The sequence below is a fragment of the Cebus imitator genome, unplaced genomic scaffold, assembly GCF_001604975.1.
Source record: "Cebus imitator isolate Cc_AM_T3 unplaced genomic scaffold, Cebus_imitator-1.0 Scaffold58, whole genome shotgun sequence".
In the NCBI taxonomy this organism is placed as follows: Eukaryota; Metazoa; Chordata; class Mammalia; order Primates; family Cebidae; genus Cebus; species Cebus imitator.
This window is the reverse complement of record NW_016107373.1, coordinates 2,530,772-2,546,561: the sequence shown is the minus strand read 5'-3', so window position 1 is coordinate 2,546,561 and position 15,790 is coordinate 2,530,772. Positions and strand designations below refer to the sequence as shown.

At 48.7% G+C, this 15,790-nt stretch overlaps 1 protein-coding gene across 1 annotated transcript in view; it reads right to left on the bottom strand.

Moving 5' to 3' along the window:
- Positions 1–15,790, bottom strand: part of SYT13 (synaptotagmin 13) — a 46,877-nt gene that overhangs the window by 9,762 nt on the left and 21,325 nt on the right. Inside the window, exons 2-4 of the mRNA XM_017529376.2 lie at positions 4,205–4,430; positions 2,807–2,941; positions 970–1,271 (exon numbers count right to left, since the gene is read on the bottom strand). Of these exons, the coding sequence (XP_017384865.1) occupies positions 970–1,271; positions 2,807–2,941; positions 4,205–4,430 (663 nt within the window). The remainder of the gene's footprint in view (positions 1–969; positions 1,272–2,806; positions 2,942–4,204; positions 4,431–15,790) is intronic.

Genomic DNA, 15,790 nt, shown 5'->3' with positions numbered 1-15,790 from the left:
ATTGGCAAGCTTTTTCTGGAAAGGGCCTGATAATACCTATTTGGGGCTATGCAGGTTATACAGTCTCTAGATTAGCTTGGCACTGCCCATCTGGTTGGGAGACCAGTCACTCGGAAGGTTCCCTCAAGGCACCACAGGGCAGGCCCTTGGTTGGGACTTTGACCCAGGGGCCTAAGTAACTACATACTGTCTTGTAGCCCTGACCCTCCTGGACCCTCCTCCTGTCCCAGCCCATGGGGAACAATGATTTGCTCTCCAAGAGTCCCCTTTCTTGAGGGCTGTGGCATCTCAGAAGACACTTCTTTCCCACTCGTGGCTCCCCAACAGCAGATGTGAGGAAATCATCCTGAGGCTGGGGACTTTGTGGACCACTGGACTCTGGGCCTGTCCCCAGCCCTGGTTGCTCCTTCAGAGCCCAGCACACGGGGCCTTCTAGAACTCTTTATCAGAGCACACTGGTTAGATCACTCTTACATGGCTCAATGTGGAACACATCATCATCATCTGGGTGGGCCAATTTGGCCTCTGGTCTGTACACTCCTGAGTGGTGGGGCTCCACCCTTGCCCCTTCATGCTCATCCGCACAAAGGGAGGGAGGGTAGAGTGCCCTGCAGTGTCTGGCAAATAGTAGGAACACGCGGAGTATAACTAGATTGAAATGGGGGCAATACTTCATAGCAGTAAAGATAATACACACAGCGTGGCATTTACCATGATGGCAGAGAGTCTTTGCATGGCAAGCTAGAGCCAAGATGAGGAGCAGACACCAGGGATCCCAGATCCTGGGCCATGGGTCTCCTCTAACCCTCTGTCCCCTTCAAGACTCCAACCTCTCTTCCAGCTCCGAGCCAGGGAGGTCTCTGAGGCTTGTTTTCTAAGACCTGGCCTAGAGTAGCTGGGAGGACACCCGGTTCTGCCATCCCATGCTGCACAGGCAGGGTTGACTTTCTAACCTAGGGGTAACCCTACCTTTGCCGAAGTTTTCAGCTCACCCCACTGGGCAGCCCCCAGAGGCACAGACGTCCCGTCCAGGCCCAGGCGGAGCTCCCCGGCCACGCTGTGGCGGGAGAAGCGGTCGCAGGTCCTCAAGGTCAGTGTCAGGGTGGCTGTGGGGAGCTCCTCCTCCGCCAGAGGGAGGACCAGGCCCTCCTCCCAGGTGGTGCGCAGCTGCCTCTTCTTTAGGGCCGTCTGGGCCTCCACAGAGCCGGTCCTGTTGGCCACACTCCCTTGGATGTAGCAGTCACAGCCTCCATCATGGTTGCTGGTCACAGCTGCAGGGAAGGAGAACAACACAGGTGGGACTTCCCCAGGACAAGCGGAGGGGACAGAAGCAGGCCTTGCTTAGGGCTGTGGAATCCAGCTCAAGTTCATGACCTTGAGTTTCTAAAAGGCTGACCACCCTGGGCACCCAGGAATCGCCTTTCGGTGAGACACACAGAAATAGATCATCTGGGGGGCTGGCCTCGGCACAAGCTGATTCTCTTTCCTGGAGAACAGGGACAAGACCTGGCACTTCCTGGAGCCCCCGGAGCTCTGGATTCTGAAATTTTGCCAAGGTACCCGGGCTTGCTGCTGGGGGCCTTTATGAGTGATGTTGCTGACATGTAACCATTCATTCTGAACTTTAAATAGTCACTACATAACCATTTCACGTGTAAATCACTTGGCTGTTACCTCATGAGTGTGGCTTTATGTTCTGAACCTTGGTGTTTTCAACGCTTCATAATGTGGATTTGCCCAGAAATTTACACCCGTGGTGCTTTCCCAACTGGCTCTTCAATGATCATTTGGAAAGTGGTAGCTGACATTTCACAAGAAGAGAAGAAGAACTGAGGCCATATGTCTTAAGAGCAAGAGGTTTCCACTGAACTTCAAGGGACTTCTTAGTCCTGGCTCTGTTACCAGTTACATACTGTGATCTTTGACAAGTCATATGACTTGCCAGACCTCAGTTTCCTAATCTGTAAAATGGGACTAGTGTGAAGACTAAATACAATGAAGTATAGGAGGAAGGTGCTTTAAAATCTTAAAAGATAATAAAAGAAAAAAGACTCAGAAAACATAATTATATACAAAATTCCAATTTATCTGGCCCCATTGCTAGTCCTAATTCCTTTGCAAAGCCTTAGCTTTATTTGCTGACCTTAAAGTGAATTGTCAGGGTAGAGAAACCAAGGACATCCTACCACCCTCAGGCTGCTTGGCTCTTAGATTGTAGAAACTTTTCTGACTATTCAGAACACCCTCCATGTCCAGCACAAGGCCCTGTCCAATTTCAAATTCATCCATGGCAGAGACAGCTAGCTGCTCACCCCAAACTCATTTCCTTTCCTTCCTGGGCACCTGCTAGCCCACATTTCCCAGCCTCCTTTGCAGTTGGCTGTGCTCATGTGACTGGGTTACAGCCAATGAGATGCAAGCAGAAGTGACATCCACCAAGTCCAGGTAAAGGCTATTAAGGAGTGATTGTGCCCTCTCCTTCCCTTTCTCCTTCTACCTGCCAGATACATATGACAAAGATACAGAGGACAAGGAGAGGGTTATGGAGCCACAGCTGAAAGGATCCTGGTCTTTGAAATCACTATTTGGAGAAAAAAATGTTTGTCAACTAGGAATCCCCACTTTGGACTACTGGGGCTGGGGGTGTGGGAAATCTTTGTGTCTGAGCTCCATGTGTTCCAGAGTCTGGTTGTTAGAGTTCTAGTCCAGTGCTCCTTCCAGCTACAGATGAACCCATCCTGCCTGCACAGCTCCTCCAGGGGAGATGGACACATAGAAACCCATGAGAGTCAAATAAGAGCAGTACCTTCCAGGCAAGTCACAAACAATTCAGCCTTTTGCCGGTCATAATCCAGGCAGTAGTGGAGTTTGGGGGCCTGGTTCCAACTGGCAGCTTTCTCTGGGTTCCAGGTCTCCATGACACAGACATCCTCCACCACACCTGTTAAGAAAGGCAAAATTGTCACTGCCACCCACATTGGGGCTCTGCTTTCCCAATCACGGCTTTCCCATCTCTATCATCTGTGCCGGGAACCTAAACCCAAATCTTCCCAGCTGTGTGCAGAATCACAGGGGCCACAGGAAGACAACACATAGGGTCAATACATGGGGTCAATGTCACAGCCCATTAGGCTGCATCTGTGTCCACTGGCTCCCTCACGAACCACACAAAACAAAACAGAGACTACACAACAATCCACTCTCCCTGCTTTATGTTTTGTCTTTCTAAAAGGCCTACATATTCCTTTAAGTCAGAGACTGTGTCTCTGCTTCCCATATCTTCCCGGCGGCAGCACGGTACACCTAAAGGTGCTTCACTCAATGTTGATGCTGATAAAAAGGAGAGTAGAAATAATAACAATATGTTTTGGCTGGATGCGATGGCTCATGCCTGTAATCCCAGCACTCTGAGAGGCCAAGGCCAGAAGACCACTTGAGCCCAGGAGTTCGGGACCAGCCTGGGCCACGTAGTGAGATCTCATGTCTACCTCTACAAAAAATAAGCAAAAATTATCTAGGCATGGTGACATCCACCTGTAGTCCTAGCTACTCAAGAGGATGAGGTGAGGATCACTGGAGCCTGGGAGATTGAGGCTGCAGTGGCCCATGATCATGCCACTGCACTTCAGCCTGGGAGACAGAGCAAGACCCCACCTAAAAAAAAAAGTGCTTGGGACCTTATTTCAAAAAAAACAACAGAAACAATATGTTTTTTGTTACATCCTTTGTGCCAGGCTCTGAATTAAGCTTTTTATGTGCACTGTTTTATCTACACTTTACAACTCCCCTACCAGACAGATAACAGTCTAGTCCCGTTTTGTAGATGAGGAAACTGAGGTTCACAGAGTTACAGCAAGACCCATGCCACAGAGCAAGCATATGAAAGGGCAGTGAATTAAAGCCATGACTCTGAAGCCCATGGTTTTAACCATAGCTCTTTATCCTGTCTCAGTTACAAACACATGACTAGAAAGGGACTCCATTTCCCAGAAGAAAGTTGGTGACCTGGGGGAGAAGTACTATGGCACCATGTTATCAGAAAGAAAGAACCATAATTCCAAGGCCCAATGCCCACCCGCTTGGCCGGCATCAAATGTGGGGGGCACTCGGCCTCCTCATTAGGCCACACACAGCATCTGCAGAGACGTTGACAAACCCCACTGGAGTGCTGCCCATGGAAGTGTGGTGGGCAGGAGACCCCTACCATTCTGAGGGAGGATGAACAGCTCCTCTGTGACCTGCCTCTTGAGGCGGCTGTCATTCAGAGGTTGGGGGCTGGCAGGTGCAGCTGGCTCCTCCGTGGACTTCAGCGAGTAGTCGGCATAGTTGATGACCTCTGGAGCCGTCACAGCTGGCCTGGGTCCATAGATGTCTGGGAACTTGAGGAGGGCACAGGGCTGAACGGGTTCCGTGGATTTTTTAATGTTGAACTACAAACACAAATTACTCTGATTAGTCCACAAGGAGCCCTCCCATCTGTTTCCCCATGGAAGGGAGAAGCGGCGAACTGACCTTTTGTAGGAGGTAGGAGAAGAGGTGTGGTTTCATTCTGCTCCAAAAAGCACAACCTAGGAAGGTCTAACATCATCTCCAAACCCACCCAAATCCACAGCCCACTGAGATTTGGGCCCTGTGCATCCGTCCCTCCGCCACCCATCGGCCCATCCATCCTATGGCTGTGCCGGTGTGTATTGCCTGGACCTGCTGCAGGTGTCCCCACTCTGCTGCTGTCGTCTGCTCCCCTTGCCTCTTCCTTCTCCCTCCTCCCTTCTCTCCTCCACCTAATGGATCAGAAGTGCCAGCGGCTCCTGCCACATTTGAAACACAATCCAGGTTCCTTGTAGCTTGCCTAGCTTGATCCTACTCATCTCTGACATTGTCCCCAATCCTCCCTTTGCTCACCTCCAGTCACTGAGCTCCCTGCTTCTCAAACAGCTTGGACTCTTTCCTTGGTCCAGCTTCCAGCCCCTAACTTTTCCTCCCAAACTGCCCACCCTGACCTCTACCAGCCTTTTGCATGACTGGCTCCATCTCACGCCTGAAGTCAGACCAGGGAGTCCATCTGTAACCTTCCAATCTAAATTAAATCCCTCCCTCAAGCCTGTCCCTCCCTATCACCATGTCCCACTCTTTGCTTCACAGCATTGCTCTCACCCTAGGCTGTTCTGGTCATAGGCTTCGCTGTTTGTAGTAAGTCTCTCCCACGAGCATACGAGATCTATGAGCACAGGGATTATGTCTTGTCTTGCTCCTGCCTAGATTAGCCTGGTCCAAAGCCCACTGCCTCCATGGCTCTGGACATTTGTCCTGACTTCAAACCTTTCCCCAGCACAGCAGTCCTCATCAGAAACACTAATCGTCATCTTGTTACACACAGCAACCAGTTACCCTGGCAGAGACATGTATGACTTGCAAAATCAAGTTCCCTTTGCACCTCCGTCCCCACTGAGAGTGTCACTGGCATCAAGTTGCTGTGTCCCTTGTACCTAGCTTGGGGTCAGCTCACAGGGAGCACATAGTAAATACCTGTGACTAGGGCTGCCATGTTGTATGATTTGTGCACTGCACAAAAATCTCTGGCTGGGGACAGAGTAGAAGCCAAAATCCAGCCTATGCGCCATCTGCCCAGTTGTGTGCCCTAGGCTAGGGCATTTTTACTTGAAAAAAAGAGGAAATCTTTCTTTTTGCAATGACCCACCTGCTTGTCAAGCCTTAAGTACACGGGGCTCCTCACACAGAGAAGTGGGATCTTCTGTCTTTGCCTCCTCTTTGAGAGACTCAAAGTTATGTGACAGGTAGCAATAGGAGCCTTCCAGCTCCTCAGGGTTGAAGACCAGGTGTAGAGCTTAAATCGCTGGCACCCTGGGTGGGCAGCCCACAATATGTCCCTCAGGTTAAGACAGGCAGATCTGGAGACTGAGATCGATGACAGTCTCCCAAGAAGCCTCCTGCCGCCCTACTGGGTGGCAAGAGTGACCCTGCACGGTGTAGGGGTGGAAGTGGACGTGGTCTGGAGGGAGAGGCAGTTAACAGTTTACACTATTTCAAAAAGTTGTGTTTCTAATTTTTGTACCCTCCTTATTTAGATTTCCCGAGATGAATCCGAGACATTCTGCCCTGGTTGAGACTGTCCCCAACCATTCCCGAGGAAGGCTGGACCTAGGTGACAGGGGCATTCTTCAGTTAGTTTCATCCATTGGACACAGAGGGGATATGCATAAGCTGCAGCAGGGCGCAAAGAGGGAGGAAGCTGGGGCTGGCCTCTAGGGGACCTCTGTGAAGTCCACTTCCTGCCAGGGCCCCTCCCCCTGCTGCCCCTGCATTTCCGTGCGTTTTCTTCTGAACTTCATAAGAGGTGGAGATTATCCCTCTTGTACAGATAAGGAAACTGAGGCTCAGAAGAGATTTAAGAAACCCGTAGTTCTCTCAGAAACACTGTACAGTAGATTATAATGTAACCTAAGCGAGGACCTGACTCTATCCTGATCACCACTGAATGTGCCTAGCGCACATGGGCTCTAAAAACGTTTCTGACTTTGATGGAGTGAAGTTGCCTGGAATCATGCAGCTGGTGAGAGCAGCAGCAGAGCAAGCCTAGATCAGCCTGGCCCAAAGCCCACTGCACCCATGGCTCTCGACATTTTTCCTGCCTTCAAATCTTTCCCCAGCACAACAGTCCCCATCAGAAATATGTATCATTATCTTATTACACACAGCAACCAGTCACCCTGGAGGTGACATGTATGATTTGCAAAATCAGGTCCCCTTTGCACCTCCACCCCCACTGAGAGTGTCACTGGCATCAAGGAGGCTGGCTTCCAGTACTAACCCTGTCGCTGGAGCTGGGTCGCCTTGGGCAGGTCATTTCACCTCTCTGGGTCATCACCTTAAGTGACAGGTGATTTGCGGGCCATCCCATTCCACATTCTGAGTTGCTTTTTTAGGCTGCCAAGAGGTGAGAGACACCATTGCTTCATTTTCAGGTATAGGTAAGTTGGGGATGATCACAAACAGGTAAATCTGGCCGCCCAGGACCGCAATACAGAAGCGGATGGGAGGTAGTCTGTGTAAATAACACCTGGTGGCCAGCGCACGGTACATGCAGGGCATAATCAGAGGCACCTGGGAGGCTGAGCTAGCCTTCAGGGAGGAGGCAGGGCACGACCAAAAGCTTGAAAGAGAGGGGGATTTGGAAGGTGGGGGCGAAGACCAGGGTCAGGGGAGTAAAAGTGTGTGCTCCTGACACCAGATGCTCAGGGCCCTTGGAGGAGACGTACAGAGCGATGACTAATGTCCCCATCTCTCTATCCTGCACAAAGTCACCTCCACCTTCAATAGCTCATATAACTCCGTATTACCTTCATCCTACTGTTTCACAATGAGGAAACCGAGGCTCAGGGAAGCTCGCCATCATACAACTGACAGGTGGTATGTTTCATCGAGCCTCCAGATGTTTTCGCTTTGAATTTCACGTCATTTCCATTGCCCTACAGCTGCTTCTCAACAGCACCGCCTCAACCTCCCCCTGCAAAATCCCTGTTGGTCTTGCCACTGTATTCTAAATGCCAACCACAGCATCCCAGGGGCTGCCCATGGCCACTCCCTCCCATTCATCAGTGCAAAATCTATCCCAGAGACTGCTGGGCCCCAGCGCACACTTAACTTAAAGTTACTCTCTTCTGTCACTTGGTTGGGACCGGAACTAAGACTGTTTGGGTGGCCTGGGAAACATTTTTGTGTTTATATTTGGTCTCATCCCAATTCAATCATCTGGGAAAAGGCCTGGGCTTCATTCCCAGTTTGATGCAATTTGGATGATTCTGCATTTCCAAGGGGGAAATGACCACTGGGCTGAGGTCTGAGTGAAGTTCACTCTGCATTGCCTCAAGTCTTGACAGAGTCTGGCTCTGCCTTCTTCCTTCCCCAGTGGATCTCAATTTGTGTGTCCCTGATAACCTCAGGATCCTGTTACCGGAGCTTAAAATGGCCAAAAGATTGCCCATTTCTTGGTTGTCCACCAACATCCATTCCCTCTCCCCTCCACCTGCCCTAAACATCACCAGGTTGTCTAGGTTCCATCCTATCCCCAGCTCCCAGGAAAAGGTCAGATCCTATCATCTCTTGGCATCATCTTGATGACTGATTCCAGCCCAGGAGTTGGCACCCATCCTGGGGAAGCCAAGCCAGATGGAAGGGAGATGAAACCCAGATGCTTTCCACAGTAGTAGACGAAGTCCCCTCCTCCCCGGACAGGAAAGCGGGTGGCCCTGCCTTGTGCCTGCAAGGTGAGTCAGCATCGGGGCAGCAGAGTGGAGAGACAGAAAGAACCCATGTCCTTGTCATGAAGCTGCTCAGGCAACCAATCCTGCACTCTGTCCTACTTCTGCGTTTCAAGTGATATGAGTAGTGCTCTTCCTATTGTTGAAGCCAGTTTGAATGGGGATTTTTGTGCCTTGCAGCCAAGGGCATCCCAAATGATGCACTGCCTTTTCCCACAAGCATCACAGGAGATCATGACCCTGGTGTAGAGAAACTAGGCCTGAGGTAGGAAGCCCCCTCCTGAATCTGTGCATCCAGCCCGAGGCATCCTCATTTGCTGTTTCTTCTTATCCTGCTTTATCCTGTGTGGCAAATGGCTGGCTTTAGCCGGGAATGACTTACAGCCTTTGCCCAGGCCAAGAGCAGAATCTGGTGACAGTTACATGAGTCTCTTCAAGGAGCAAAAGCGGCAGCTGATTACCTATCTCTTTCTTCTGTACAATCTTATTTATGGCATTTCAAAAGCCTGGTTTCTCCACATCTTTCAAATGCATCTATATTTGCACTTAAATAGCTGAAACTTCAGTGCCAGAGAAACAGAAAAGAGGATTCGGGGTTGAGAGAGGAAGCCTGGGAGAGGGTTCCAGGTGAAGAACAAGAACATGTGGAGGAAGGAGGCTCTCGGGGTAGCAGGGCCCCAGAGAGAGAGTTTGCTCCAGCCTTCCACATGGGTGCAGGAGGGAAAGGACTCAGAATCAGGGATTCTCTGTTTACGAGTCCTTTGAAGCCCAGGAATAGGGCCTGGGAAATATATCTGCAGGACAAATGAGGGAAGGTTTCTAGTGGAGACAGGCATTCAACAATTAGAGGATGGGTGCACAGCTGTGCTTAGCATTGCATGTGCATCTGGATGGAGGAATGTGCCTCAGATGTGCCTCAGACCCCTCAGATGTGCCTCCTTAGATTCTCCCAGCCTCACCTGTCCCTGGGACATTTGGCTGCCTGCTGCTCCCGCTGTGTCCAACCAGCTGCGCATGGGCACAGCCCCACAGGGCCTCAATTTGGGCTCAAGCCATGCCCTTCTTGCCTTCTGCCCTGGGGCTTCTCCGTGGCTGCTGAGCTGTGAGACACCAGGAGCACTCTGTCCACTCAGAAGTAACCGAAATGAACAGAGAGTTAAAGCTCCATAGGGGAACTCAGCAAGGAAAACCCAAACAACCTGATTCAAAAATGAGCAAAGAACTTAAATAGACACTTCTCCAAAGAAGATATGCAAATGGGCAATAAGCACATGAAAAGATGCTCATCATCACTAAAGAGAAATACACACCCAAATTACAGCGAGATACCACCTCACACCCATTAGGATGGCTACTATCAACACAACAGGAAATGACAAGTATTAGTGAGAATGTGAAGAAACTGGAATTCTGTGCACTGCTGGCAGAAATGTAAAATGTACAGCTGCTGTGGAAAATAGTATAGTAGTTCCTTAAAAAAGGAAAATTAGCCGGGTGTGGTGGTTCATGCTTGCAATGCTAGCATTTTGGGAGGCCAAAGTGGGTGAATCACTTGAGGTCAGGAGTTCAAGACCAGACTGGCCAACACGGCAAAACCCCGTCTCTACAAAAATACAAAAATTTTCCTGTAATCCAGCCACTTGGGAAGCTAAGGCAGGAGAATTGCTTGAACCCAGGAGTCGGAGGTTGCAGTGAGCCAAGATCACACCACTGCTCTCCAGCCTGGGTGACAGAGCAAGACCTTGTCTCAAAAAAAAAAAAAACAAAAACAAAAACAAATTAAGAATAAAATTGCCATATGATCCAGCAGTTCCACTCCTGGGCATGTACTCAAAATAATCAAAAGCAGCGTCTTTGGAGAGATATTTACACCCATGTTCATTGCAGCATTATTCACAATCACTAAAAGGTGAAGCAATCCAAGCATCTATGAACAGATGAATAAACTAAATGTGGTATATTCATACAATGAGGTATGATTCTGCCTTAGAAAGGAGGAAGATTCTGACACATGCTACAACATGGATGAACCTTGAGGACATGATGCCAAGTGAAATCAACCAGCCACAAAAAGCCACGCATTGCATGATTCCACTTAAATGAAATACTTGGAGCCCTCAAAATTAGAGACAGAAAATAGAATGGTGGATGCCAGAGGCTAAGAGAAGGGAAAATAGGAAGTTATTATTAAATGGGTACAGATTTTTAGTTTTATACACAAAAAGTTTTATGAAGCTGGATGGTGGTGATGTTTGTACAACATAATGAATAAATTAATACCACTGAACTGAAGCTGGGCACGGTGGCTCATGCCTGCACTTTGGGAGGCTGAGGCAGGAGGATCACTTGACCCCAGGAGATAGAGACCAGCCTGGACAACATAGTGAGATCCCATTTCTACAAAGAAAATACAAAAATTAGTTGGGTATGGGGGCGAGGTGGGAGGATTGCTTGAACCCGGGAGGTGAAGGCTGTAGTGGGCCAAGATTGTGCCACTGCCCTCCAGCCTGGGCAACAGAAGGAGACCCTATCTCAAAAAAAAAAAAAATCAAACATACATATATATATGTATACAATTGAAGTGTACACTTAAAAATGGTTAAGATGGTAAATTTTATGTTATTTTTTTTTCCCAAAAAAAAAAAAAAAAAGAGAAAAAAAACCCAAAACACCTCCATGGGAGGAATTTGACCCCCGTGAGCAGGAAGACAGGCAATGAATTATCCTTCCTCCTCCTCACTCTTCCCAAAAGTGCCTTCAGTTGCCTTTTGGAAGATGACCCCTGGAGATCCAGCAGTCACCCTGGATGCCAAGTGGTGGTGGCTCAGTAATGTCCCCGTGCCTGTCCTCCCTCCTCCTGGGCCTCGCCCACCGTCCCCCGGCTCTTGCCTCTTCACGGAAGGCAGCACAGATGCCTCTGGCTCTGCCTGTGGTAATAATCCAGGCAGAGACAGATGGCATGGGGGGCGGAACCTGAACCTTCATTTAATGAACAAATATTTATTGAGCCCCACTACAGGCCAGGGCCTATGCTAAGTGTTTGGAATATGGAAGTAAACAGGGCAGATGCTGTTCTTCCCTTATGGGGCTTACGTTGGAAAACCAGAAATTAATTATGTAGTTAATGACCTGTAAACAAACACTTAACCTTACCAAAGATGCTAGGTGACCCTTTTTGTGACATGATTAGTTTTTCACCTTAAGGCTGTTTATTAATTTGGGATTTCATGCGGGGACATCCCTCTTACAGTAGCATTGCACCATCCAGGAGGCTGCAGGTGGGGGAAGCAGATCTGGCCGAAAAAGGGGACATCTTTGCTCCTTAAACTTGAAGTTCAAAAAGGAGGAGGACAGAGAAGCAGCATCCAGTTGAGCATCCAGTATTCAGATGAGGCTTACGATGGGCCACTGCTGCTGCTGGGGTCTGTAGTACAGCTAAGCCCCTCTCAAGGGGGTAGCAGGGCTAGGGCAAAGGGACCCACAAGAGCCTGTCACTCTGGGCTCTAATACTGGCGATGATGCACACTAACGTGTATATAACAAAATATACCCTGCTGGTCAGGTATTCAAGCTCTAAAACAAGACAGCTTAGTTGGAGTCTGGGCTCTGTCAATTACTTGCTGTGTGACCTTGGGTCTGATTAATTAACCTCTCTGTGCCCAGTTTCTTCCTCTGTAAAACGGGGATGCTAACAATAGCATCTATCTCCTGGAGTTGGATTGAGGATTCGCTAGGATAACCCATGCAAAGCTCTTAGGACAGAGGCTGGCACAGCCAACCCTTGACAAATGTCGGCAATATTTATGTGACCCTCGGGTCTAGTCAGGTGCTGTGAAAAGTGGGGTTTGCGCGTAGGGACCAGTTGATAAACTCTTTTTTCTGTTGTTACTTTTTTACCCATTTGTGATAAATATTGAAATTGAGTGTGAGCGTTACAACATACCTAAACTAACCTAAACTGGCTCATCTTTCACACACGGTTGGAGAAGCTCTGGTCTGGACTGAGCATTCTCACACTGGAGCTGCCGTGGCAGCTGCCATCTATGATGAAACCTCTCAGGGTCCTGTCCCTTGGTGTCCATGCCCTTGTATAATCCCCTCCCCTTGAGTGTGGGCTGGACCTAGTGACTTGCTTCAAGTGAATAGAATATGCAAATGTGAGAAGAAGATGCTTCTAAGATTAGATGACCGAAAAAATGACATTCCATTTTCCTTGCTCTGTCTCACCCACTCCCTCTGATAAAACACACTTCAATGTTGAGAGCTTTCCTATGGAGACCCCCACATGCAAAGATCTGAGGGCACTGCAGGAAGAACTGAATCCTGCCAACAACCACAAAAGCAAGCTTGGAGCTAGAGGTTGCCCCAGTCAAATCCTGAGATGGGCACAGCCCCAGAGGACACCTTGACCACAGCCTGGCAGAGATTCTAAGCCAAAGGACCCAGGCAAGCCATGACTGGATTTCTGAACCCACAGAAACTGTGAGATAATTGTTGTTTTAAGCCATTGTGTTTGGGGGCAGTTTGTTACACAGCAATAGATAACTAATACAGTTGTTTGTGAGAATTACCCAGGAAGGTGTTTAAAAAACGTAGACACCACTACACACCCACTAGAATGGCTAAAATCAAAAAGACTGACAACACCAGTGTTGACAAGGATGTGAGACGCCTGGGCTGCTCACCAGCACCGGTGGAAGGGAAAATGGCAAGCCACATTGGAAAACTGGAGGTTTCTTAAAAGTTAAACATAAATCTATCCTGTGACTCAGCAGTTCCACTCCCACGTATTTATCCAAGAGAAATGAAAACATGAATCTGCAAGAAGACTTAGATATGGCTGAGAACAATGTGACTTGTCCTAGCCAAACACTGAAAGCAGCCCAGCTGTCCACCAACAGGACAATGCAGAGGTCAGCTGGGGCATATTCGTCCAATGGAATATTCCTCAACCTACAAAAGGAATGAGCTTCAGGTACACTCAACAATAGAGGAGAATTACAAAAATACGCTGAGGAAAAGAAGGCAGATGTCTAAGAATACATACTGCATGATTCCACTGACAGCACAGGTTCTCAGTCAGGGACAATTTGGCCCCTCAGGGGACATTTGCAGTGTCTGGAGACATTTGTGGCTGTCACAACTGGAGGTGGTGGAGCTGCTATTGACAACAGTCACCACGGGGGTTGGGAGCTGTTACTGGACACCAGGAATGCTGCTAAGCCGCAATGCACAGGTCAACCCCTATCTTAGTTTGAACAGCAATAATAAATTACCATAAACCGAGTAGCTTCAATCACAAATGTTTATTTCTCACAGTTCTAGAGGCCGGAAGTCCAGGACCAAGGAGCTGGCGAATCTGGTGTGTGGTGTCTGCCCACTTTCTGGTTTGCAGAGAGCCATGTTGTTGCATCCTCACATGGTGGGGAGCAGACAGCATCGCTCTCACACGTCCTCTTCAAGGACACTAATCCCACTCACGAGGGCCTTACCCTCAGGACCTAATCACCCCTCAAAGGCCCCTCTTCCTAATACCATAGCATTAGGGGTGAGAGTTCCAACATATGAATTCGAGGCGACACATTCAGTCCCTAATTCCCCCACAACAAAGAATTATCAACCCAAAACTTTCATTGTGTTCTGCCATGAGGTGTGGCAGTTGGCCTCCCCTGATGAATGCAAATCTGTTAAGAAGTGACCTGCTCGCCATGAAGGTTCACTTATGAACCTTAAGTTGGGAAACCCTGATTCAGGTGAAGTTCTAGGATAGGTGGAACTAATCTGTGGTAATAGACATCAGAACAGTGACTGCTTTTGGGGAGAATGGACTGGGAAGAGGCACATGAGGGATACATATTTGTCAACATTGATCAAACTGTAAACTTAGAATGTGTCTATTTCACCGTATGCAAGCTATATCACAATAAAATGCAGATAGATGCACATACACACATGCACCTGAGCAGCATGTTGAACTGGGCTTTCTGGGGTGGTTGAAGAATCTGTATGTTCAGCAAGTTTGCTGAGTGATTTCTGCATACAGCCAGCCCAGAGCTTATCCGTGGACCTGCATTTAGGATCCACTGGTCTCTAGACCGGTATTTCTCAAACTTTCTTTCCAAATAGCCTCAGAGGCAGAGGAAGGTGATGCGTACTCTAGGGAACAGAAGCAGTCGGGAGCAATTGCGGATCTTTTTCCAAATCTTCAGTTCTATCTTACAAATTCATAAGTCTTTGTATTTGATTCCATATGGTTGTTTTAGTATTAAAATGTTTTAAATTACTACCAGCAAGGAAAAGTTTCTTTTATTTTATGACTTCTGGGTCTGGTACCACAATCCTTCTACTCCCCCTCAAATACATACACACACATTCACAGCGCGTGCACACACACACACACACACACACACACATACACATTCACATTCACACACACTCCCTAATGTCTGGACACAGACATTAAGTCTATTATAGCAATCTAGAAGAAGCTGAGAGAGGTCCTCATTGTGCTCATTTTGCCTTCAGGGAAGGACCAGTTCCTAGAAGCTGAGTGGGAACAGCCTCACTATCCTTTGACGATAGCTTAGAAGCTTATCAAAATTTTCTTTCCAACTGCAGAGAAAATTTTCCTGGAGAAGATATGGGGTGCAGTAGAAGCTCTTAACCAATCCAAAGTTTCCATCTCCTCTGCCCCTTCCTTCTGTAGAGGAAGGCACACCCAACCCATTGTGTCCTCGCAGATACCAACAACTATCTGAACCTTCATGGCTAGCCGGTCACTTGTTAACAGACTTGCATTCATCAGGGAAGGCCAACTGCTATACCTCAAGGCTGAGCACAATGAAAGTTGATTTCTCACAGTCTTTGAAAAGGGCTGGTTCTTTTCAAACTCAGGGTCCCAGCCTCTTCCACCTGTGGCCCTGTTTACCTGTGCCCTGCACCATTCAAATATAAACTCCTCAAATCCTCATAATAACACTATAGGAAGTACCAACATTGTCAATCCCATTCTACAGATGAGGACACTGAGTCCGCAGAGCTCAGTTCTGTGCCAAAAGTCATGGCCCGCTAGGGGGCAGTAGAGGCTGCATTCAGACCCAGGTTGACTCGCTCCAGAATCCCCTGGGGAACCACCAGGCCCTGCTGCCTTCCTGCCACTTCAGACACCGCCTCCCATTTCTACTAAGCCTTGACCACTCTGCCACGTTTCTGTGCCCCTAAGGCGGATGCCCAGAACACTGCCTGGTCCCCCCACCCGCTATGCTGCCCCTGCATGTCCTTCGATCAGGGAAACAGGACTGTCAGCGCTGATTCCCATACTTTGACGTGCATCAACTTCACTTGGGGAGAGCATAGTTCAGACTTCCAGGCCCCCCAGGGGTTTGACTTGGTGGGCTCTAGGTGGAGCCTCGGGATGCCTCACTTGGGAACACCCTGATTTAGGGGAGCCCCAAACATCCAGGTAGGGTGGATGTAGACACCACCTCCTTCACGGTAGGCCGCCCACAGGT